This window comes from Chamaea fasciata, unplaced genomic scaffold (genome assembly GCF_029207755.1).
Source record: "Chamaea fasciata isolate MVZ Bird 193981 ecotype frontalis unplaced genomic scaffold, bChaFas1.0.hap1 SCAF_16, whole genome shotgun sequence".
Lineage (NCBI taxonomy): Eukaryota > Metazoa > Chordata > Aves > Passeriformes > Sylviidae > Chamaea > Chamaea fasciata.
In genome coordinates, this window is record NW_027094101.1 from 7,279,369 (window position 1) to 7,304,238 (window position 24,870).

A 24,870-nucleotide genomic window follows, 5' to 3' on the forward strand; every position below is an offset into this window, starting at 1 on the left:
GCCATGTAGCAACAAGACGTTTCACTCTTCCCTTCAGTAATCACCTTTGCCAGCTTAATCACAAAAAACTTTTCCAACCAGCTTGCCTGGGACATAATGATAAATTGTGGTGGAGGTTTAATGTTTATTATAATTTAATGTTTCATTCAAAATTAAGCAGCACACTCCTGTAGTCCCTGGGTAAACGGCCATATCTTACACCCCCACACTTTCCAGTGACAGCCACACTCTGTCTCCCAGGTCAGCTGCCCTCCTGCTTTGTTTCCAGGTCCCCTTCTTCCCTAAACGTGTTCATCCAAAATTTCACAGTGCTGTGTTCAAAATCTGCTCCCTCTGGGCCCACACGTGCTCCTCGCTGTGCCTGATGTTTGTTTCAGCCCCAAACCGGCCACGTCTGAGCTGTCAGTGCGCGACCAGATTGGAGTGAGAACACTCAACTTAAACTCCTCACCATCAAGGCATCTCAAGCAAGCGATTTAATGAAGTTGAGATCTGAATCACACCCTGAGGTGTCATTCCGTGTTTACTACACAAAGAGCCTGGGGTCACTGTGCTGCTAATTTGGTTCTACGTTTAAAGTCAAATGAGATGAGACAAGGCTTTGAGTCTCAGGTTTAGCCTTAGGAAATATCAACCCCTCTTGCCTGGAGAGAGGTGGGCAGGGAAGTGCCTTCTGCTTCTGGTGCCTCATTAGCTGTGTGTTTTTCTTGCCACTCTTGGGCTCTTCCAGCGATATTTTCTCCCTGGGTTTTTTGGGGGTTTTTTTTGGTGCTAACTCCACAGTGTGTATCCATCAGAAACGCGTAAACAAAAGCATTCACGGCTTTAACAGAAAAATAATAAAACTATTGTCTGGCTCTCCATATGTTCCTCAATCTTCCAGTAGAAACAGAAATCCAGGACATATTTATTGTTCTGGCTTGGAGCCAGAGCCTGTATTTACTTTTGTGAGTGGCTGAGGAGTTGCGGTTTTTAAATAACTCCGAGCCTTCAGTGGCAAAATACATCACAGGCAGGAATTACTGCGTTTTTAATTTAAGCATGTGAGTGCCCTCATGGCTTTCTGCTCCAGCCTGAGCTGTGGAAGGGTCACCCTCAGCCTTTCTGGGGAGGAGGGCAGATTGAAGGGGTAAAAACTGGCCCTCCTTGCTTTTCCTTCCCTCCAAAACCCTCGTTCCCCTTAGGAATCAGGGTGATAAGGAGCAAAAATCATGCTTAAGTGTAATGCTGAAGGGCTTTTATCTCTTAAAACACATCAGCATTTAAGGGTTGCGGCAGAATTTAGCGTTCTCACTTCACCATGCAGCTCCCACTTGCAGCCAATGGGTACAAATGAAATGTTTTTCCACAAATTTCCTTTATGTGTAGAGATTACACATTTTAATTGAGCTGCTGTTTTATTTTTGTTTTTGAAATGTTTTATGTTGTATTTCCATGGGGCTTCTGCAGGCATTTTCAGTACATTTTCTGGTTGGGTGCTTCCAAAAAAATCCTTATTATAGGGAGGAAGGATTCTACCCATGACAGGATAAGCCTGAATCCGTGAATAAATCAAGCTGTTCTGTAGCCTAAGAATACATATGGTAATTTTGATTAGTCGCTCTGTGTGGATAGTGTCAATGTCTTCTGCTTCCTTGAGTATGAAAAATTCCATGTTAAATCATATCTCCCATGTGTTTTACTGTTTATACGTATCACTGCTGTCACATTGTAGGACATCATTGTAAGGAGGGACAAAAAGCGAGAGAGGAAATTTATTGACCAACTTGCTCAGTCAAAAACAGGATGAAAATTGGCTTTTTTTCCACATTTAGTGACATGGCCATTAGCTGTTCTAAGCATCAGCCTTGGGACTTTCAGCATAATTTTTTTAGGATAAAATTGTGAAGAATTCCGAGATGTCTTTCATTTATTTAATTGTACAATAGCTGCTGGTGGTTTTATATCCATCATCACACGGGGTTGATGTCACCAGCCTTTAACTGCCTCTAAGACTGGAGCTGAATGAAACGTGGATTCATTTTTCTGTGCTGGTTTGCGTCAGAACCCTGAAGGCTGAAAATTTCAGGCTTTCTGTTCTGAAGGGCACTGACCCTCGAGTAGACACCTCATTTCGCTTGAGGCCATGGAACAGGCTTCCGAAATTAAGTGATAGCACTGAGGTTGTGGGCCTGTAGTTTGAATAGTATTGTGTGATATCACAGGGTGAAAAACTTAGATTTAGGATTTTAGGATATAGTAATATATGGGGCAAGATGGAAGACTTTGAGCATTGTCTAAATCTTTCTTCTTCCTTCCTCTTCGTGGGTTTGGGTGGTTTTCTGTAACTGGGTGAAAAAGGTCGGCATTGCGGGTCTTGGGTGGTTATTATTGGGTCAAAAATATAATAATATAGGTGTCACCTCGTTATTGGGTGATTAGCTCTTAAGTAACCTTGGAAAGAGTTAGAGGTGCTCCATTTTACCTTCATTTTCTAACTTGCTAGTTAGAGCTCACGGCTCGTGAGACTGTAATATAGATAAGAAATAATAAACACCGAGTCCAAACACGAAACTGTGACTGCCGTGTATTAATCCCAACCTTGGAAGAAAAAGGAGTCAGAACCATCACAGGTTTGTTGGGTTTTTTTTCCCCTCTCTTTCCCTTTTCCTCCACAGTGAGCTGCCTCACTCCCCTCAGAACCTGGTGGCCACCCTGAACTCCTCCTACAGCCGCAGCGTGGTGCTCTCCTGGGTGCGTCCCTTCGACGGCAACAGCCCCGTGCTCTACTACGTGGTGGAGCTCTCTGAGAACAGTAAGTGACACGTGTTTGGGTCAAACACTTCGCAGCTTCGTGGTGTTCTTAATTATTCCTTCAGGCTCATCTCTGCCCCAGAGCTGCTGACAGAACGCTGCTGCAGTGTGCTGAACAAGAGCCAGCTTGCTCAAAGGGGTTTTACACCCAGGTGTTTGCACGCTGAAAGAGTGGAATGGTAAAGGCTGAAGTGGAGGGATTATTTTACAGGAAAGACTTAGTTCTACCCCTAGTGTTGCCAGCCAGACTTGAGGCACAACAGGTCATTCCTCAGTAAAACAGCAGTAGTCAGTTTGTTTCTTGCTATGGCTGTCTTTTTCTCCAGTTTCATGGATGTCTTGGTGTGTTCAGAGCCCCAGTTTCACCTAAAGATGCACAAAGGGTGATAATTCAAGGAACTGATGGTCTGTCAAAGGAACAAACTTGGATATCAAGAGGAACTGCTGTCTTACCTCTCTGTGGGCTCATCTATTTTCTCTGCTCTCTCTAGGTTATCATTTTACACCCTTCCTTTAGCTAGGTGGTTGAGGATGCTTGAATGCAATCCAAACACCTGACTTCCTGGGTTACAGACCTGGGCATTGGGAATTGCCACGTCCCAGTTTTATCATGCTGTACACCAGGCCCTCCGTGGCTCTCAGTCTGCAAGGTTATTCAGGGACACTGCTAATGCCTCTTTAGGAGTTGATAGAAAGATGAGGTTATATGGAAATCGGTCACCTTGGCAATACTTTCTAATCTCTATCACCCTACGAGCTGGAAATCCAAGCTGAACAATTGATTCTTGATGAAAAAATTAAGAGCATCACTTTTTGTGACATGTGGAAATTAGTCACTGCATAACTGAATGTGAAACAGTTCTGATTTCTGATTATCTGGAGAGCAGCAGTTTGTTTTGCCACACAGAGAGCTTGAGGGGAAGCTTGAGCTTCAGATCACATACCAGCCTTTTGCTTTGCAGGCTGGAGTGCAGAACTTCTCAGATGTGAAGGTCCCAGAACGGATGATCTTGACAACTGTTAAGCAAAGTGCAGGTTTCTAATCCTAGCAGAAATCCAAAGTCATGCCCAGGACTGCTGTCCTTAAAATAGTTCTTTTCAAGCAAAGACTCCTGATCTTTTTGTATCAAATGATTGAGAAAATCCACGGTCCTGCACTGATACTCCACCTTTTTATCACCACCTTCCTTTTTATTTTCACTCTTCTCTCCTTCCCTCCCATAATCACAGGTCAGTAGATTCTGATTTTTCTTCTTTTCCTTCCCTGATCTTCTGCCCAAGGATGTTACCCTTCTGCTCCTTGTTTCCCAGTGGCTTTGTTGATGACAAGTCAGTGAAGTCCCAGTCAGGGAACATGATGCAAAGGTCCTAGAGCTGTATTTGCACAGAGGCAGCACAGAGGTGGCAGAACATGTGCACCTGGGTCCTGCAGTGGGCTCATCGACTGGGACAAGTCCCTGAAAGAACAGGCAGCTCATTCCGTGCCAGGAGAATCATGGAATTGTTTCAGTTGGAAGGGACCTTAAAGATCATCTCATTCTGTCATCTCTCTTGTGTCATGGAGGAGTTTGGAAGGTCTTCAAGTCCTTTCTACCAAGGATGCTCTGCAGTTGTATAGGAATGGGGTAGATGTGCCATCATTTTAGAATTAATTCACTGAAAATTGTCGACGGCTCAGCCAAAATCAACAGCAGCTCTTTGGAAAGCACGCACGCAGTCCCTGAGAACACCACAGGGTCCTGTGAACCACTGCTCACTCTGTGATAGATCAAATAATTTTGGCTGATGCCATTGCAATCTGCCACTGAGAGGGTCTCATTGTCCCAAAGCACAGGTCTGTGTCCTGCCACAGCTCAAAGCTCCAAAAGCCAAACACAGGCCAGGTTTGTTGTGAACTGAGCAGCTTAACTCCCAGAAATATCCCAGGTCTTGCTGTCCTTTAAGTCTTTGTCTTTATTTACTTTGCCTTTATGTGCAATGTGTGAATGATTGCCCAGAGAGGTAGAACAGGGGAGGATCTGAGCCCTCGGATATTCCACAGTTGCTGTGCTCTCTTGTTCCACGTATACAGAACAATCAGCAATGGCAGCGGTGATTTTGGTTTGGAACACTGACTGTAACGTCTGCACTCCGTCACTGGCTTGTTTTGGTTTCTGTTTTCCTGAAGTGTTTGTTTTTCAGGGTTATTTTTGATCTCAGCAGTGTGTAGTTAATATTTAGCTTCTCCAGGCCTCCTGCTCCTCTGGAAACCATCACCTTCTCTTTGTTCCCAGCCATGCCAAGCACTGTTTGTGCATGAAGCTGGCATTTGATGTTGTGTTGGTATAGCTTGGTCTGATATGACTGTGCAGAAACTCTTTTTGCTTTTCAAAGACAATTTCTGTTTGGTTTTTTTGCTGCAGGAGGAGCGACTGTCAGGGAGAAAGGGAACACCCTCCTCAAGCTCTGTCACTGTCACAGCAGAGCAATGTCCCTCCCATCCCAATCCCCCTTCACTTTCAAAACTGGAGGAGGGACACCAGAATTATGGTTTATTTTCCAGTTAGCAAAGCTGTGCTGATTTTGTTCTTAGTTCTGTGTGGTTTGAATGTTTGGAGTTTGAGTGTTTTGCTTACAGGTGCTGAAATGTAGCCTTGTTTTGTTGGTTTTTTTAACCTGTTTTGTTTCAAATAACTCTCTCACAGCTTTAGGATCCATGGTAGGTTTTGAAGCATGTACCATAAATGAATACACAACAGTGTCTGTTGCAGAGAAATAGCCGAAGAGAGTTCAAAATAACAAGTATAAATTTCAGAGGTTTAATTACCAGCTGCATTAGAGGGAGGCGTGTCACTCCACCTGGCATGGATTAAAACTCCTTTTCATTAATATCAATTCAGTAAAGAGATACAAAACCCTTATTTTAATTAGAGGGGAAAAAAACAGTGGCAGATCGTGCACATAAATTTCTGGGAATATGAATGACTGTAGACACCTAATTTTTAAAATTAATGTATTTGGCACAATGCAATAATTATCAAAATACAAGTATTCACAGTAGACTGTGTCTGTGGGTGACTTGAGACATATGGCCTTAAACATTTGGGGGCAAATTTATAATCTAATTTGAAAAACACAGTTCCAAGGAAACACAGTCATTAAGTATTCCTGCCCACACAGAGCCAAGAATGTGAACCTTGATTTGAAATAGGATTTTCAAATAAATAGTACCATGCATTGCTGTCATTTGCACTAATATAATTTTGGATGTTTCATGACCTGTTTAGCCCCATTGTGATTTACCTCAGAATTCCAATGAAGTGTCTTCATGGAGTTAGGAGGGGATATGCTTATTTTATTCCAAAGATGTTTAGACTGAAGGAATTAATCAAAAAAATATTCTGAATAGTCTTTTAACTGAAGAAATGAATTAAGACTTACAGAATTCTGCTGAGGACAATTAAGATAAAAGCCCATTTTTGTTTTATTGTATTCTGGGATATCTGTGCTTTGTGAGGTAATGATATAACTCAGATTCATCACGTTGTGCCAATGAGGAGATAATAAAAGCTCCTGTGGAAAGCATCTGTACATGCTTAACTAAAACCTATGAGTTGTCATCCTGCATTTGGAAGGAATATTCAAAAGGCAGATATTGAACTCATTGATAAATCTTTGCAAAAATCAAAGTAAAGCTGCATTGTCATTATGATTGTGACTCAGATCTACATGTGATAATTTTAAAAGATACTTTTTTTCAGGCCACTGGTAGACCTTGTATAGGTCCTACCAAACAAAGGGTGAATCATTTAGGTTTCATTTGGATTTTTTGCAATGTCATATTGCTACAAAGGTTTGAAAGATGAATTCAGTGAATTCCAGCAGTACCGCAGATTTCTATGCTGCCATCTACGCAAAACCCCCTGGAGAAGGAAAGAGATGGAAATGTGTTCCAAACCTGCAAAAATCAGCTTTCTGCAGTAGATCTGATTGGTAATATCAAATTAGAAACGATTTGGGGGGAAATTGCAATTAATGCATGAACTGTAGGGTAGGCAGAGAAAGAGAGAAGAAATGCCTCTTGGCGCATAGCCAGAGTTATTGAATGCATCACAAGCACATCCAAAAATTCACGACCAAAAAAAAAAAAAGTAATTTCTAAAATCCCAAAATGACATTGTAAACCAGAGAACAGCCTGTGAGATTCTTCATTTCCAATAAATTAACTTGGAGAGGCAATCAGAGTTAATTCAGAATGCCCAATATTTGTAAGACGACAGACAGCTCAACATGGAAGTTGTTCAGACAGCGGCAATTACGGGGGAAGAGCAGCAGAGCCCAGAGTATGTTCTGGGCAGCTTAAGTTAAATGAAAGATTAGCAGAGTCTGTTCAGTCTAACAGAGGCTTTTTTAATAGTTTGACCTGGCAAGGCTTTTGTCACCCTGGAGCTTCTCCAGGCTTCCTGGGACAGGTGAGTGACAGCCATCCCTGGAGGACAGGAGAGGCGATGTTGAAAATTTTATGGCATGTTTCCCTTGTCAGAATTGCTCTTCTCTACAGTGAAAAGAGCTTCTGCACAATCCTGGGTGTGCATATCTAAAGAGGGAGATCCCGTTGGAGGTTTTGTTTGTTTGTTTGTTTTTGGTTTTGGGTTTTTTTGAGTGTTTTGTTTATCAATTGTCAAAAAAAAAAAAAAAGACTTGACATTTAAATTTTGAAGATACTCTGCACACTCAGTGTATCCAGTGCTCCAGGAGTGAGCAAATGCTCCCCGAACCGCCCTCCTCTCTGAATCAGAGCGCCCAGGAGATGAATAGGCTTCGTTTATATTAGTTTCCAGTTTAATCTCTCTTCCTGCCAGATCTTTTATCTTCCACCAGGAGAGGAAAAAGAATTAATAAAGTATTCTACAGATGCAGCATATAAACAGAGCAAAGCCCCAAGGTGCTGAGGAGATTAATAGGGCCTGTTGTTGAATCAAACTGCTCACTACATTGAGCTGCTTGGGTTAAGCACTCTCAGGTGGTGTTTACACTGGCAGTAAACAATTGGAATGCACTAGGAAACGGACCACTGCCCAAGTAGCTCATACAAGGGTATTTCACTCCCCTCTTGGTGCCTGCTCTTCCATTTTCCTCAGGAAGTTCCTTCAGGCCGCGCACCAGGTCAGCCATACCTTAACTCCAGCTTTCCTTGATTTGTTGCTGTGCACTCTGGCCGTAACAAGGCTGTTTGAGAAGTCTCAAGGGAAGCCTGTGAAAATTCAGAAGGAATTAGGGTGCAAAAAGCTCCTAAGCAACGCTTTTCTAGATGGCACAGGTGTGCTTCCTCTAAGGGCTCTCTAAAAGAAATCCAATGTTCAGCTAAGATGAATTGGCATCAAGATCTTGCAGCCAAAGTGGCTGTTGGTAAATCAACAACTGGCAAGGACAGACCTTGACTGCTGCGCAAATGTCCCTCTCCAGCATTCCCAGTATTCTGCTGTGTCAGTTTTCCTGTTAAAAAAGACTTCGTTCTGGCAAGGCCCTTCCTGGAATAAATACATTTGGAGTAATTTGAAGATGCAGTGTTTATAGCCCAACTGGCAGCATCCCCTAGAGGACTTAAACTTGCTAAGGAATCTGCCAGAAAAGCACAAAATGAGTGGCTTCTGTCTTGGTGTGAAGTTTAGCAGCTTTCCACGTTTGGGACATCTCATCTTCATTTTCAGGCAGACGTTGAGGTGACCTGCCAGGAGCCACGATGCACTTCTGATGAGCAACATGCACAGATAACGTTGCCAAAATCTACAGCGAGCTCCTCAGCAATTTCCAGAAGTGTTAGTAATTTGAGCAGGGAGCATGAAAACAGCTGGTATTATTTAAAAACTGAACAAATCTTCAAATTGGCTGATTCTGTTGCTGTACTGTTGCAACACAGACCAAATGTCACCTCTCCCTGACTATTTCAGTCATGACTTCAGGGAGAATACATGACACCAGGCTATGGAGAGAAGAAGTCAGAATATTTAATTTTCAGCATGTTTCATTTCTGATCTCTTTGAAAACTTGTAATTTGGGCATCAGAGGATCTCGGTATGGCAAGAATGTGAACAGACAGCGAGGGGTTTAGAGAGCTACCAGGGCTCTTTCTACCAGGGAATCTTCCTAGGACAATTAGATTCCAGGCCGAATACTATCACTGGGAAAAAAAAAAAAAGAAAAAAAGAAAAAAAAAAAAGATTGCAGACATGTAGAATCAGCAGCAGAAGCTTTCTCAGGTCTTGCAGCAAAGGGCTGATTTGGCAGAGAGAGTCACGCTTCTACACCTGCTTGCAAGCTGGGTAGGAAGATATTCCAAACTGACTGTGAATTTCATTAGAAACCTTCCACCAGAGCCACTCATGGGTGTGGTGGTGTGATGGCCTGCCAAACAGATGGGTTGTGAAATACACAGCCCATCTGTCTTTATCATGCTTGTTTCCTCTTTTATTAAAATGTTAATGAATATAGTTTTTATTTATTATGCCATGACATGTGCAGCATCACTTTCCAGTAGACAAATGTGCAATCTGCATAACCGTGTGGGCTGACAGGAAGGTTTCTTCTGCTGAAAAGAAACTTCTTCCCAAAGTTCCTCTGAGGGAAGCAAGCACAAAGAGCCCTGAGCAGTCAGAGGCGTTTTCTCACTTCTGCAGGGCTTTTGACAGGCACTTTCATCTTTTTTTTCTTTCCCATGCTATTTTTTCCCCCACAGATTCTCCCTGGAAGGTTCACCTGTCAAACCTCGACCCGAAGATGACCGGTGTCACTGTGAGTGGCCTCACTCCTGCCAGGACCTACCAGTTCAGGGTGTGTGCAGTCAACCAGGTGGGGAAGGGCCGCTACAGCTCTGAGACCAGCAGGTAATGGCAGTCAGGGTCTGTGTGCTGAAGGGACAGAGACCTGGGCACGGAAAAAATGCTGCTTGTGGGTGAAGGAATGGAATAATCTTCTGCGTGAAGATTGGGAGATGGAGAGGTTGGGATTTCCCAGGCCTCTGGAGAGTGCTCTGCAGCTGGCAGGAGTTGGGGATTGGTGGCATTTGGGGGATGCAGGAGATCAGCACATCGTGGGAGAGGTGTCCTCATCCCCCAGAGTATCAGTGGGGCAGAATCTTGGAAATGATGTTTTGCTCTTGTGCTGAGCCCCAGCAGTTAGCCCGGGCAGGAGCACGGCTCTCACCCTGTCATGGCAATGTCACTTCTGGAATTTACCCAGATGTGACAGAGAAGGATGGCTTCATCATATTCAGTTTCAAATGCATCCCCCTTCTTCTGTGAACCAAAGCTTGCTGCGAGCTTGAATTGCAGAACGGCTGAACTCTAAATGGCTTTTTCAAAATGTAGGAGTTTGATATGAAAAATATTGAAAGAGCTGAAAGAAACAATTTGGAAGGAGTCACAGACACTGGACCTGAGCTCTTACTCATTCAGGCTTGTAATCTTTTTAAAGAGTTGTAGCAGCCTGGGTGATTCCAAGAGAATGGGGTTACCTCAGCTGTCTGTCTTGTTGCTTGCTTAACTGATTTCCTATTATGTTGATTTGTTGTAACTATTTCATGCATGTCTTCAGCAGTTTGATCAGCATTATATTTCTTTCTAGTCATCAGACTGTGATAAAAGAAAAGTGGTTCACTTGGAGGGGATACAGGAAATAGACTGTTATTTATGATTTCTTTCAACACCCATGTCCATCACATTCTTTTGTACTTAGGTTGATGCTACCTGAGGAGCCCCCCAGTGCCCCCCCTAAAAACATCGTGGCCAGTGGGAGAACCAATCAATCCATCATGGTCCAGTGGCAGCCTCCTCCTGAGAGTGAGCACAATGGGGTTCTTCACGGCTACATCCTGAGGTGAGTCCTTTCTTAGCCTGGGAAGTCCAGAGATAGGTCCAGGTGTGCACAAGGGAGTTCAAATGGTGTGACTTAAGAGTGTAATAAAAGCTATCTCTAACTGAATTAAAGATATTAGTTACTGTTTGCAGGCCCTCAGGCTGCCCTGGTTTGTTAAATATGAGAAAACAACAACTCTTCGAGGGGTCACAAGGGTGCAGCCACTTAAATTCTGGTCTGTGTGTCTGCTCCAAAGGACCTGCTCCCTGTGGACACTCGCAACATCCTTTTATTCCATTTTCAAAGGGAAGTGAAGCACCAAGCAATGCAAGGGTTCACGAGGGAGGCTGGTACAGTGCAGCCTATGCAGATGTGTATTTGCTTATTACAAGCTCAGCTCCCCGCTCAAAAGGTTAATTAAATTTATCAAAGACACAACAGGGCTCCTGCCTATGGAGGAGCAGCAAAAGAATCAATAAACTTCAGTTTTGTGCCAAACAAAATGGAGAGAGGGAATGACAGGTCAGATGCTTCATGGCAGACCTTGGTTTGGTTTTGAAAATCAGCCAGTTGAGTCAGATCCTTTCAGCCCTGTTTGTATTTATTAATGAGAAATACATTCAGGCAGGTAACTGGGAATCCTGCACACGTCCAGTCTGGCTGCTTACACAGGATTCACTGTGTTGGAAAGGGTGTTGCCACACGTGAGAGACTTTGTAGAGCATTTCCCTTAGGTGATTTTTTGGGAGTCAGTATTCACTCCTACCCAAGTCCACTACAGCTTACTGCTCATTTGGCATCCTCCATGCCCTGCAGTGCTAGCAGCCAGCTAGGGCCACACCTCTAGTGAGGGAGGCATTATCTAAATTAGAGTTTTTGTAGGAAACTCCCAGCCCCTGACACATTTCCAAGGGATGATTATAGTCTCCTGTGGGCAGGCTGCTGACATTTTTCATACAGTGTCCTCCAGAACGGTAAAAGATAACTAAATGCTGCAGTTGAAATGCCAACATCCTGTTCATGCTGTGCTCCTACTTTTGCTGGCATGGATGGAATGGCTTTTGTCATGTTAAGAGTGTTGGTGAGCTCCCAAAATAGCCCTGAGAAGTCCCCTCTGTCTGCAGGCAGAGTTGAGTCTGCTCATCTCCTGTCACCTGTACAGAGCCCTTAGCAGAGGTGAGCCCCTTGTGCGAGGTTTTAGGGCTGGGCTCAGTTTAAAATGTTTTGTCAGCCATCAGTGGCAAAAGGTGCTTTAACTTCTGCCTGCAGATAGACCCTTGTCCTGAGTCTTGGGCTCCCATTGGCACAGGGTGCAAACGTTGTTTATGCAATTCTTCCCTTCAAACTAGACTCCTCAGTGCTAGGTTCCTTAGGTATTCCTAGGGAGCCTTTCCCTGTCTCAGCATTAAGTCCTTTGGAAGGCAAAATCCCATAAGCTCCTACTTCTGGCAATCTGTGCTGTTTTCTTCATATAGCATTTCCAATTATGTTTAACTTTGGTACTTTCCACAGTATTTTTTCTGCATAATTGATCCCTGACCCTGCCGTAACATCTCATTCCCTTTTAATAGTGCTCGTATTCATTATGCTCAATCTGGGAACATTTTTGGTGTCTTCTTGCTTTGTCTTGACAGCAGAGCAGAGAAACCATTTATTCAACAGGAATTTAAGATAATCACATAAAAGCACAACTGTCCCTGGTAATAAACCAGGCTGTTCTTCCAAGTTGAATTGTGTGGTCACAGCAATATGCACTGAAGAACAGAGTTCCTGCACTGATTTCTGCAGAATCAGGGTGCAGCAGGATGAAAAGCCCCAGCCGTCCCAGAGACCCAAAGCTCAAGACATGTAAGATGCTAAATTGATGGAACACCTGATCTTTAAAAGTGAAGGTGCACTGCACAAGTCATGTGGAGTATCCATCAAAGTCTGTGGTGAGAAAAATCATGAAGACATGACATTTCTGAACTGGCCTCCTTCCTCTGCCCTTTTTCTCACTGCCAGCATTGCATTTAGGGGTCTGCCATGCTAACAGCATAACAAATTAAATCACAGGAGCACTTACACCTTGTCTGCTGGGCAGGAGACAGAACATTGCTGCACTCAGAACTGACTTGCCAGGCAGCACAAACCCTGCACAGCAGGTGAGAGAGAGAAAGGGGGAGCAAGACATTCAATAAACTCAGCTGAGGGCTGGTTTCTCTTTATTTCCATTTATATTTCGTAAATGGAATCACACCAGTGTTGCATTACAAATATTAAGTGTGCTAAAGGATGGTCAGGAGAGCAGCAGAAAATAAAGGTGTTGTCAGTGAGTAAGAGCTAATCTCTTTATAGAAGGACTTCAGAACAAAAATCTCTGGCTGAAACACATGAAGTTGTCTAGTCATAAACATTGCACCAATTTTACTTAGATAAATTGAAAATCTCTCTGTGAGATGTCAATGAAATTGTTCTGTGTCAATAGACTTCTGGTGATTGCAGTGCAGCAAGGGATGGCTAAGAGTGTATGAAAGTTATGTGGTGAATAAAAATACAAATGTTTCCGTATTTGTCTTTTTCATGGAATAGCAATGCCTTGTGTCCCTTATTTGGCCTCTGTTTTTTCATTTTTTGTGAATTAGCATATTGTGAGTGTCCACTGTACTGCTTTCCTAAAGGAAGGAAAACAAACGGTATTATTCATGTTCACAGATTTGCAAGGTTTGTTTTCTATAATTTAGTTCTTCTCTGTAGTTCGTTGGCCTGAAGAGACACATCAAAGGGGCTGTTTTCTGGAATACAGTTTTTTACATGGGAAAATATATATTTGGTGTTTCAGCTTTTCATGTCTCAACAGAAAGAGTTTCAGGATATTTATCAGCCACCTGTGTTTGACACAGCCCTTCTCCTGGAATGCCACTGCTTACCCAGCTCTTCAGTCTCAACTGTATTTAATCCTTATTTTAATAATTCTGTGAAGTAAGTTCTGGTGGAAGCCAGGAGCGCCAGTGGCTGAGATTCCAGGAGGTCAGAGCCCTCTGAGCTCTTTCTTTTCAGATTTCAGAAGTGAAGGAAAAAAACCAATTTCTCAGGCTGATTTACAGCAGCACTCTGATAAAAATCACATCTGGGCTACTTTTTGTACTAAATCACAGCTTTTACTAGACAAGCCACATTTAAAAAGCTGTAATTTTTCTGCAACCATAAAACAGGATAAAATACCCGTTTTGTTTAGCCCTGAGCCTGTAATCTCAGTGAGATCGGATTATAAATACTATAGCAGTCAAACATGATATGGTCTTATCAGGAGTTGCTGTGTTCCTCCTGATTATTTTTCATTATTCTTGGTAAAAATTCTGCTGTAAAACTTTGCATGTTGCCTCTTCACAAGGGAAGCTATTTTGCCAGTCGGGATATCTTCTCTAATTGATACCATCTAATTAAGCAGCTAATTCTTCTCCCCATATGGCAGGTATCGCCTGGCCGGCCTCCCGGGAGAGTACCAGTACAAGAACATCACCAGTGCAGAAATCAACTACTGCTTGGTGAAAGACCTGATCATTTGGACCCAGTATGAAATCCAGGTGGCATCTTACAACGGAGCTGGGCTGGGAGCCTTCAGCAGGCCCGTGACAGAGTACACACTTCAGGGAGGTGAGCAAATCCCACCAGCATCTCCTTCACCATCCCACAGCTCCCTTAGGGCGTGTGCTGCCTGGAGTCCCACCTCAGAACCTGGGAAATCAATGGTCACTTCAGTCAAATTGGATGGAAAGCTTGGAGCAGGGAGCACCTGCAAATTTTCAAATGCCTGAGCAGAGCTGAGTCTCTGCTCTATCTCTGTTGTAGAAAAAGCTGGGAGTGAAGTCAGAAATTATCTGTTTTGTTGACCCTCGTGGTGACGTGTTGCCACACTTGCAGGTCAGAGTCAGCTGCAGCAGAAGTAATAAATAGAAATGCTGATGAGAGCTGGGGTCCTGGGGAATGGATTTATGGGACCTGTGACAGGCAGGGGCTGAGGTTACCCTGGCTGGAGAGTTAGAGAAAATATGGCAGGGAATTGGTTTTATCATGGCCAAGGCATGCAAGATGCTGCATATGCAATATAAGAGACAGAGTGAACCAGCTGCTTTAGTTCTGATAATCACAGAATACCTTGTTTTAGAAATATGGAATAAATTGTAAGGGAAGTGTAAGAGAGAGAAATACAACCTGTGGAGAAAGGGTTCTGAAGCATTTCAGGAATGGTGCAGATGCTTGCAAAGGGGAAGATAAAATGATCTTTAAAGCCCTGGTTTTTATGCTACAGCTCCTCCACACTTTTCTAAGTGCTTTAAGAAGAGTATAAATTACACCAACAAAAGGATATGTAATTACTTTTTACAACCAGTGTAAGGCATGTTTACACCTCTAGATTGGTATAAAAATCTGTAGGATAATTAAGTGCCAGGTCCTTAAGGCTTCCATATATTCCCATAATTGCAGGGTTGTGCTGGATGCTGAGCACTGGACAGTACATGGGCTCTTCTTGGTTGGTCATAAAACAATTACACTGTTTTAAAAACTTGCAGATTTACAGTGCATCAGTTAATTTTCAATCAGTGAAGAGGATGCAGCTGTTTAATTGTTACTAGGAGTACATTATAACATGATTAGATACAGTTTGAGGTGTAGGGAGATCTTTAAGAAAAGATTATTCATATGCAACACTAATTAACCACAACAACTAGAGAAAGAACTATCTGTATTATGTCTTAGGGCATGTAAAGTCTCATAGTTTAGAGGAGCCTAGGCACACTCAACTTCATTCTAGAAGTATTTATAGCAGACCTTGAAATGTTTCTCTTGAAGTCTTCTCCTTGCAGCCAGGATTAATGTTTTCTATCCCACTAAAGACCCGAGCTCTGCAGAGAATTGGTTTGCCCACAGAATTTGAATCCCTTTTGTGATTATGCTTGTAATTCATTACCTTGTTTATTTGCACATTTGAAGCTATCATAGCACCTTAACCTTCCATCTATTAAGGCCCAGGTTTGGACTTCACACTTTTTTTCTTAAACCCTGTAATTGACTCTAATTTCCCTTGATATTATGTGCAGTTATTATCATCCTTTATTGATTGGCTGTCTGTTGTCATTTATAAGGGTATAAATCCTCTGTTATAAATTAGGTGTAGTCAGTCCTGCATTCATGTTAATCAGAAAGAGTGTTCAGACTGCAGGCCTACCTGCAATGGCCTCTTTGGTTTCATGTAATTCCTCAGTGCTGGGTAGATATAGAAAAAAACCTGAATATTTCTGATTTTTTTTTCATATTGGTATTTGCTGATAGCTGTTAATAACAATATAATAATGTATATAATATATATAATATTATATATATATAATAATATATAAAATAATAACTATATAATAATGGATGCTGCCTCCTCCTAATGAACCTTGCTGGGTATGTCAAAAGCGTATGTCCTGTTTTAAAAAAACAGTTTGAAACCTTTTTACATCTAGAGCTGAAAAGGGAGACTGGATGGTATAAATATAATTTGAAACTGGATTAATATCCAGTCTCCATGTGTAATGTGCTACTGTCCAGATCTCTGCTCCTTTATGTTTATTGTAGTTGAGAAAAGACAGGAAAGTCTAGCGACTGTTTCTTGCTCCAGAATCATTTTCCTAAACCAAACCAGCAGGAGTAAGAAAAAGCCATGTGTAAAACTGCCTTGTAAATCATATTCTGATTTTAATATGAGCAGAGATAAATGTCAAAGACACACACTCCCATCCATCCCCCTCTCCTACTACCACACCACCACTGCCTCTGCTCTGACATGCATTAAATGATGTGAGCTGTGCTGGCAAGAACCTGTCTGTCTGCAGATGAAAAATACCTGCAACACCTCATACTAATCAAGAGTGCAGTGCAGCCAGACCCTGGAAGGAAATGAACCCCGGGAGCAGATCAGCCCATTGGCAGGAGCACATCAACATATTGGCACCTTTGTCATAGGGTGTATTGACTGCCCATAGGAGCTGTGGATTTACACCAGGAGCTAGTCTATTAATCCCTTATTAGTCCTCTGGCATTGCTTTAGCCACTGAAAACTAATCAGGCTGCTCCAAGCTCCTCGAAAATCACCAACTTCCAGAAGGCAGCCAAGCTCACGAGGTGCTGAGGAATCTGAACGTGGAGGAAACTGGTGTGTAATGTCAGTGAGATAAAATGTCAGAGACTTACTGGCAGAGCACTGAACATCCCAGCATGAGGGTCAGGCAGGTTGACTGTCTCTAAAATCTTGAAAGTCTTTTCAGAGTGATATTCAGCCTAATCCTTTGATGCTCTGTATATATAGGTCTTTCTTCATCAGAGTTTCTCCAGCTGTTCCTTGCTTTGATGTTACTTTTCACAGGGATTTGTGCCAGCCCTCTGCATAGGGCAGTTTTACTTATTTAAGCAGTGTCCTGCAGGACTTCTCATTGCCAAATGAAAACCTGAAGTTTCCCAATACCTTTTCGAGGAAGAATAGCTTTGTGAAGGTGTAAACATCTTTCTGTGGTGACAATATTGTCTCTGCTCTGTACTGTTTGGCATGTTTGCCTTTTTCTGCAGGTTGATTTGATAAAGCAGCAGCTTCCACCCCTTGCTTTGAGTCTGTCCCTTTTATCTCCCTGCTGTGAATATCTCTGAACTTCTCTCTCTTTGAAAAACTCCCACCATGCCTTAGATTTAGGCAGGGCAATGTTTAGAAGTAGAGACATTGCTTCCATTAGCCTCTCCATTGACATTAACCACTCCTGTTTCTGCTTTTAGTGCCATTTCTTTCTTTTGATGCACATCTCAAAAGCCAGCCTTCTGTCCCAAAGGTCACAGATCTCAATGTGTACTTGAATATTGATTTGTTTTCCTTTCTTTGCCTTGCATGGACACCTTGCCTGCCCAAGAAGGTGTGAGCAAAAGCCCTTCCTGAATAAATGTCACCATACTAGTGAGTCTTGATGGTGTGGAAAGGATAAAAGCATAAGGAGTCTGTTCAGCCAGGTCCAAAGCAGCTTCTTCCTCAGGCACTAAGAGATGAAGCAGAGAAATGTGTATGACTGAAGTAGAAGAGCCAGAGGAAACCCAGTTAACTGAAAGCTTCCTGCTTTATGTAGGAAATAATCTTGAAAAAGGAATCCCTGACTGCAGTGTCCTCTGTTTTGCAACCTTTCACTTTATCTCAGTGAAAATATATTTTCCTTAGTTTTCCCTTGAGCTTTCTTGGCAAAGATATCTTAAAGATCCTGATTCACATCCTTTGGGGACCCTCCCACATCCTTGAAGCACCCACGGCTGTTTCAGGCCCAGCTGCTCCTGTGCAGAAGCAGGTTGTCGTTTGTAGTGGCTGGGGTTTTATCTTGCTTAGATGTCATTTGCCATCTACTGCTTTTATTTTATTTTTAAATGATTTCACAAGGTGATGAAATTAGCAGTTGTCTCAGAGAGGTCTCTGGCCCCCAGCTCTTAATAAAGAAATAAAATCTTCTCTGTGTGAGAGACATGCAGGAAAGGAAGGAGGCGTTTCCCAGCCACAGGAAGCCCAACTCATCCATTAGTGCCAAATGTCACACTGCTGAATTTCAGAATTCACATTTTCAGATGTGTTGAGTTACAGAGACCACTTTAATATGCACCCACTGCTGTTCAGAGCTGCCAGCAGGGAGCAGAGGGAAGAGGCTTCCCAGGAGGAATTACAGGCTTCCACCTCCCCGCTGCTCCCATGGGATGCGCAGCTCAGCACCTCAAGCTGGTGCATTACAGAAACAACCAAATCCTCACCTAGAGGAAAGCCTGCAGTTCCACAAGCCTGCCTGAGACAGAAAAGCTGCCACCTCGATGGTCAGGAGCTGCAGAGGAGCCTTTTTTCCCAGCCTGTGTTGAAGATCTATATTTAGTAGCAGGAGTCTGGCAGTCAGAAACTCCGCGGGATTTACATGCTGTTTGCACATGGCCAGAGACAGAATAATTCCATGTACACATGCTTAACCTCGGTGCCTTGTCTCCTCTCAATTATCTTGTCAGTGAAACCCTTTTAATGGTTTTTATCTAGAGTGCTTCCATGACCTTTTCTACTTGGAATGCTGTACATTAACCTGCAGTCCCGGGGGCTGAGCTCTCCGTAGATTTCCAACCACATGAACTTTGTCAGGAGGAGAGTAACAGTTGGTTGTGTCTGACCAATTTGATCTGCAGCTCTGAGATGGCTCCCAGATGGATCTCCAGTGCGAGATGGCTTTGGAATACTTGCAGGCATGATGAAGTACAAGTTTAAAAGCTGGGAGTGTAAATGCTTGGGGATTACTCCTGAAACACCTGTTTGACATTGGCAGCTTCTGTGCAGCTTGACAACAAATTTGTAGGGAGAGGACAGATACCTACCACTAAATTAGAAAATCCTTTGTGCAGACAGCCACAGCTTCAGGAAGTTACTCTCCAGGATCTTGGAAAAGTATTTGAGTTTTGAAGTGACCAGAAGGTCAATTCTGATTTAGCTTCCCTCAAACTTCTTTTCTTTTTAAAATGCAGAACTGCTCAGATACCCAAGGAAGTCTTTAATATCAGGACATAAAAGGAGAATTTTATACTGGCACTTTGAAGTAAATTTGAGATTATAATGCCAATATTTTACTGATTAAAAATATAAAAATGTATTACATTATATCTTCTGCAGTATAATTAAGATTATGCATATCAGATGGACCATGTTCTTTCCATCTTCTAAATGCATTAATTGAGATGCAGATGTTGATTTTTCAATAAAGATATCCAAGGAGGAATTGTGATATAAATAATGATTTCCAACATTCTGAAGCTTTTATGTTTTCTGTTCACAGGGGGTTTTTTCCATTTTTCATATTACAGCAGGTATTTTCTCTGCTATGACCGTGTTTCTTGTTTCAGAAAATGATCTCCTAACGAACAAAAAATATTTCTCTTTTTAAAAGAAATTACTAATGCATTTGATTATCCACATTCCTAAAACCGTAATAAACCTATCCTTAAATGTTTGCTGAGCTTTTTGTGAGGACCACAAATGAAAACTTGGAGCTTGGTAATGCTCAGCTGATTTAGCCTTCCTGACAGGAGGAGATTAATCTATCAGTGATATCCTGGTGAATTTCTGGTAACGAACTAATGTGGAGACCTGTAACACCATTTTCTTCTGCAATAACAAATCTCTGGCAGTTACAGTATCTGAATATGCAAATATGCAGGAAAGTAAGAATTTGGACTTTAAAAAATTTTATGCATGTTAACCATTAATTATACGAGGTATCGCACACAAAGGCAGATTCAAATATATCTTGTGGCTCTCACAATAAACAGTTTCATCAAGAACATGAATAAGAAAAAATGCATTTAGTGGGGTCTGTAGCCAAAGCAACTCATTATGACTGTAGAGTGACTTTAATATTTATGACTGTGTCTCAGGATGATTTGGTGAATTTCTTAACTACAAAAACTTTATGATGTCTACAGGTCATTCAGATAATAGTATAACCTTCCAAAAGCACACAGGGAATTATGATACATGGCAGGAAGTAAGGCCCAGATTCTAATGAAAATTTAGAGTACTATCAGATAAACTCTGCTTCCAGAACTCAATAATTATGCATAGTTCATAAATTGTGACATCAAGTTTTAAATTAGGGCAAGAAAGTTCTGACTAATATGCAGCTACTGAGGTTAAAAAAAGCGTGCAGAGTGATGTTGTGGAGCCATGGCAGAATCTTCAGGGAATTTTAGTGACAGAGGGCATGGAAGTGGATGTTCTTGTCATTTCGAACCTGACATCCTTGAGGATTTCTCCATTTTTCCCTGTTGATATTTCTGGGCTGTGCACATCTCTGATAAGTGTGCACTGTCCTGTCTTACTGTAGTGTCTACACCAGTTAAGAATAATGCCCCTTTATGTCTCTTCCAAACAAATAATAACTTTTTGCTGGGAAAAAGGGCAGATTTGGATTTTTGAACTTCTTTTCTTTGTTTCTTCTCCACACAAAGACTCATCTTCTGAAAAGTAGTTTGGAACATTAAAAGTTTCTGCCCTGTTTTTGAAAAGTGTGGAGGAAACCACCATTTCTCAGTGGGAATTGTGGATACTCCTCAGAAGCACAGATCGTTGGGCTTTGGTAGAAACTTTCCCTTGGAAGCAGAAGGAACAAAGCCTTCCAGGCTTCAAAACCACTTGTGGATAGTTCCTCTTCCATAGAATACAAATGCACATGGCTGTCAATAGTGATATTTTTGAAGCATTATTAAGCTTATTTTATAGGATTTAAAGTGTCTTAGTCCATTTTTTTGTACTCAGATAGCAGTTTTCTTCTTAAAATTACTATAGGCTTGGTAATTTCAGAAAAATAGGCCTGTCTATTAATATCCTTTCCTGTGAGAACTATAGAAAGGATGTCTTAAAGCAGTAAGTTGAAGAAATTGCTTGGAATGAGACATTTTATTAAATGGTGAGATATTTAAGTGCTTGTTTTGGCTGTTTGAAGGCAGCATGCCTTTATGTTCCATGCTTTCTTTTGTATTGAGAAAACATCTGTCTAATTAAATTCTTGGCATAAAATGTTTATGCAACTTTTAGTAGATTAGAGGATGTATTGGCTCAGGATATATATAATCAATTCAATATACATGAATGCATATCATATCAAGATAAAATGAGAACAACTCCCAGTTCCCAAGAAAAATCTTCACTGCATGTGATATGACTGCTCCTAATTCTTTAAGCAGCAGTAAATAATAAACAGATGCTGTTGCCAGATTATAATTCACAATTAGAACCTTAATTGTGCGAGCTCCGTGTTTTCTTGTCTGATCTGGAGAATTGAGCAGCATTAAAGGGCTCAAGAAATTCCTCTCAGAAACTCTTCATTCTCTGTGCACTCATGGATGACTGAAAGAGCTGTGCTCACCTATCCTTACGTGGCTCCTGCCTCAAGTCTTTCTGAGAAACTCCTCTGCAGGATAATAAGCTGCAGAAACCATTTCTTCTCCTCCCCTTGAAGGAATCTCCAATACAGGGTGAGAAATTAACCCAATTGCCCAACTTTCCAAATGGCTGCTGTTTCAGGGGAAGTGCATCCCTCTCTCAAGGCTGTGATAACTTGCGAGTGACACTCAGTGGGTTCTGTGTTCATTTTTCTCTTTTTTCCCCTCATTCCCTCTCCGCTGTGTTTTGTTCTGTTCCCTCTGTGCTGCCTGGGAGCAGTGCCCACAGCCCCACCTCAGAACGTGCAGGTCGAAGCCGTGAATTCCACAACCATCCAGTTCTTCTGGAACCCTCCACCCCAGCAGTTCATCAACGGCATTAACCAAGGATACAAGGTGAGTACAGGCTTCAAATAACAGTCCTGGCATAAGCTGGAATTTCAGCCTTATGGTCTCTGAATCTCCAGAGTGACTCTGTGCTTTCAGGAGTATCTTACACGGGTAAAATAAAGACAGAAGTGAGCAGATGTTGCTCCTAACAGGGCTTAGAGCAGCCTGGGACAGTGGAAGGTGTCCCTGCCCATGGCAGAGGTTGGAACTGGATGGTCTTAAAGTCTTCAAATGATTCTAATATTTGCAATTTACGTAAGTTCTGAAAAGGGAATGTGTCATAGCCTAGAAGTCCTTATACCTTTGTCACTTTCCTGGAGAGTTTCCAAAGCCAGAATGCAATTCCATGTCAGTTTGGAAAGTCACCTCAGGAGATGTGTCATTGTGGCACTGAAAACCAACCTTGAGGTTTCTGTTTATGCTAATGCACAATCACCGCTCATTTCACTGGGAACCAAGGCGTCACACTAAATATTTGCCTGGACTTTCCCACTGTGATGATCTGGGAGCTGTGAGAATGTAGAATTTATTAATCAGGCAATATCTGTTAGAGTGCACAGAGCAGAGGGTGCTTAACAGAGCCTCTGACCAAGTGGAGTGTTTGCTGAGTTTGTTCTCACTTAATAGAACCTCCATCAGTGATTCAGCAGAAAGGGCATAATAAATAAAGGGCTTAAAAACTTCCATAGAGAGAACTATGAGAGATCTTGCAGGAACCTCAGAGCAGGAAAAGGGAAGACAGGTGTGGTTTATGAGCAGGGAGGAGCAAGGTTGGTTTGAGTGTTGGGTAAAGGGACATGGAGTGATTTGAGGAGGATGTTGTAGTTCGAAAGACAAGTTGTGAATTAAGGGATTGGACGTGGATTTGAGATGTTTCAGAAGGCTTGATCCTTCTCTAGGAAGGTCTCAGAGTAAAGAGAAACTGAGACAGACAGGGATATGCATGGGAATTTTGGTATTTCTGCCCAAACCAATGTATTTCTCATGAAGACCAGCAGTGGTTTGAGAATCTCGCTGCTGAAGAAGTAAATAAATACATGGAGATGTGTGTGTCTGCTTCTGGCAGGGATAAAATCAGCTCTCAAGGCGCAGTGACTGACAGAGCTGCAGCACAATACCCTGAAACTCCAGCACAGAAATAGCACTGGGCTTCTGTTCAGGCTCTAGAGAACAAAAGCACTTTTGGGGTTCAGTGGACTGCAGTGCACTGTAATTTTCTGGTGTGGGTCCAAGCACAGTGAGCCCACGTTTGCAAAAGCCTTATTTCAGTTTTTCATTCTCTGTTGTATTCAGAATTTCAGTCTAAAGATCCTTCATCTCATTGCATAGCTACCTCTAATTTATGTTTCCATTTCTTCAGCAATGCTATAAAAGAAGTAAGGTTGTCATTTGTATCTGTCTGTGGCCAATGAAAACTTCTGAAATTATCAAAATTTTATTTCTTTGGATTTCTTTGATTGCAGTAGATTGCCACAGCTTTACTATCCTGTTTCTCCCAGGGGCTGGGAATTGCAGTACAAAGACTGTGTGAGATCATTTCTGTCACTTATTTCTACAGAGTAGCTTTGTGTGTGATTTATACATTTCTAGTAGTCAAATCCAGTTCTTTGCCTTTCTTAAGGATTAGACCCATTTTTTTCCTTTAACTGACAAAATTGTTCACCTGTATTTTCTGCACACATTTCCTCACGAACATGCAATGAAATGCACTTAAGAGTTCGGCCCTCCAAAGTTATAAATGCCAATTGTAATCCACAGAGGTGATTTAGAAAAGAAAATAAAACTTATATCCTCTTCAGCCATTACACATTTTTATCTTTTCTTTGAAATTTATTTGCATTTCAATAAGTTGTAAAGTGCACCTTCTCAAATATGAAATATTCCTAACAAAATTACTCCTAATAGTCCCCTAACTGTGCTTCTGGTTATCAGAGGCTCTAGACATTGGCTAAATGTGTCAAATATGGCTTATTAATCTCAGGAATCTAGTCATGTTTATGAGCCTGAAATCAATACAAGTAGCACGATTTACACAGGTACCGACTCAGGCCTGGAATTTTAACGTTCTCCTGTAAGACACATGATAAGGATTTTTGGACAAAATAAAAATTTCATAAACACTTTCAAGTTTTAGACCCCTAAGCCTTTAAGGTGATTTCAAAAATTGTTTCAGAATTTCAAAGTCATTTGCCAAAAATGAATTTTTTAAGTCCTCATTTAGGTACCTACATGTGAGGTATTGCACTCTCAGAGATATTGATCGCCCAGAACATCCACTGAGATGAATGAAACCTGGAATACTGAGCTCCTCTGACAAGCACCCTATTTTAAATGCATGAAAATGTCTTCAGGAGTCTAACTTTTGGGACTCAGGTGTTGAAAATTGTAGCAATCATCTTTATAACCATTCTCTATTCTTTCTGTAGTTCCAGAACCGCTTGAATCATTCACAGTGTGGATGTCCCCAGTCCACTGAGCTTGTAATGCTCCCAGCCTGTGAGGCAGGGCTGCTCACTGGGGAGCTCTGGCAGGGGGAGGAGGGTGTGTGTGCCCCATGTCTCTCCCTCTGATCCCAAGAACCTCCCCAGATTTCTAGGATCTTTAAAAAAAAAAACAAGATAAAGCATTTATGAAAGAGTAGCGCTGAAAGTACTTTTCTTCCTTCCGCTTGCTTTCAGCAGCAGAGGCCGGCCAGGCTGATGAGACAAAAGGCTCATGTCATCTGAATAATGATTTGCCATAATTTTGGAATTGCTCAGTAGCAGCCGTGGAGAATTGCAATGCTGGTGTATCCCCATCAGCAGTGAGTGCTACAGACATCCCTCCAGTGTCACAGTGCTGCATCCATCTGTTCAGCATCAGAGCTGACAGTAGTTTAACAGCATTGCTTGGTTCTTTGCA

At 42.0% G+C, this 24,870-nt stretch overlaps 1 protein-coding gene across 1 annotated transcript in view; it reads left to right on the forward strand.

The window, feature by feature from the left end:
* The window catches only part of SDK1 (sidekick cell adhesion molecule 1), a 391,467-nt gene that overhangs the window by 260,784 nt on the left and 105,813 nt on the right, over positions 1 to 24,870 (forward strand). Inside the window, exons 15-19 of the mRNA XM_066198540.1 lie at positions 2,658 to 2,794; positions 9,509 to 9,656; positions 10,507 to 10,647; positions 14,081 to 14,262; positions 21,860 to 21,975. Coding sequence (XP_066054637.1) covers positions 2,658 to 2,794; positions 9,509 to 9,656; positions 10,507 to 10,647; positions 14,081 to 14,262; positions 21,860 to 21,975 — 724 coding nt within the window. The remainder of the gene's footprint in view (positions 1 to 2,657; positions 2,795 to 9,508; positions 9,657 to 10,506; positions 10,648 to 14,080; positions 14,263 to 21,859; positions 21,976 to 24,870) is intronic.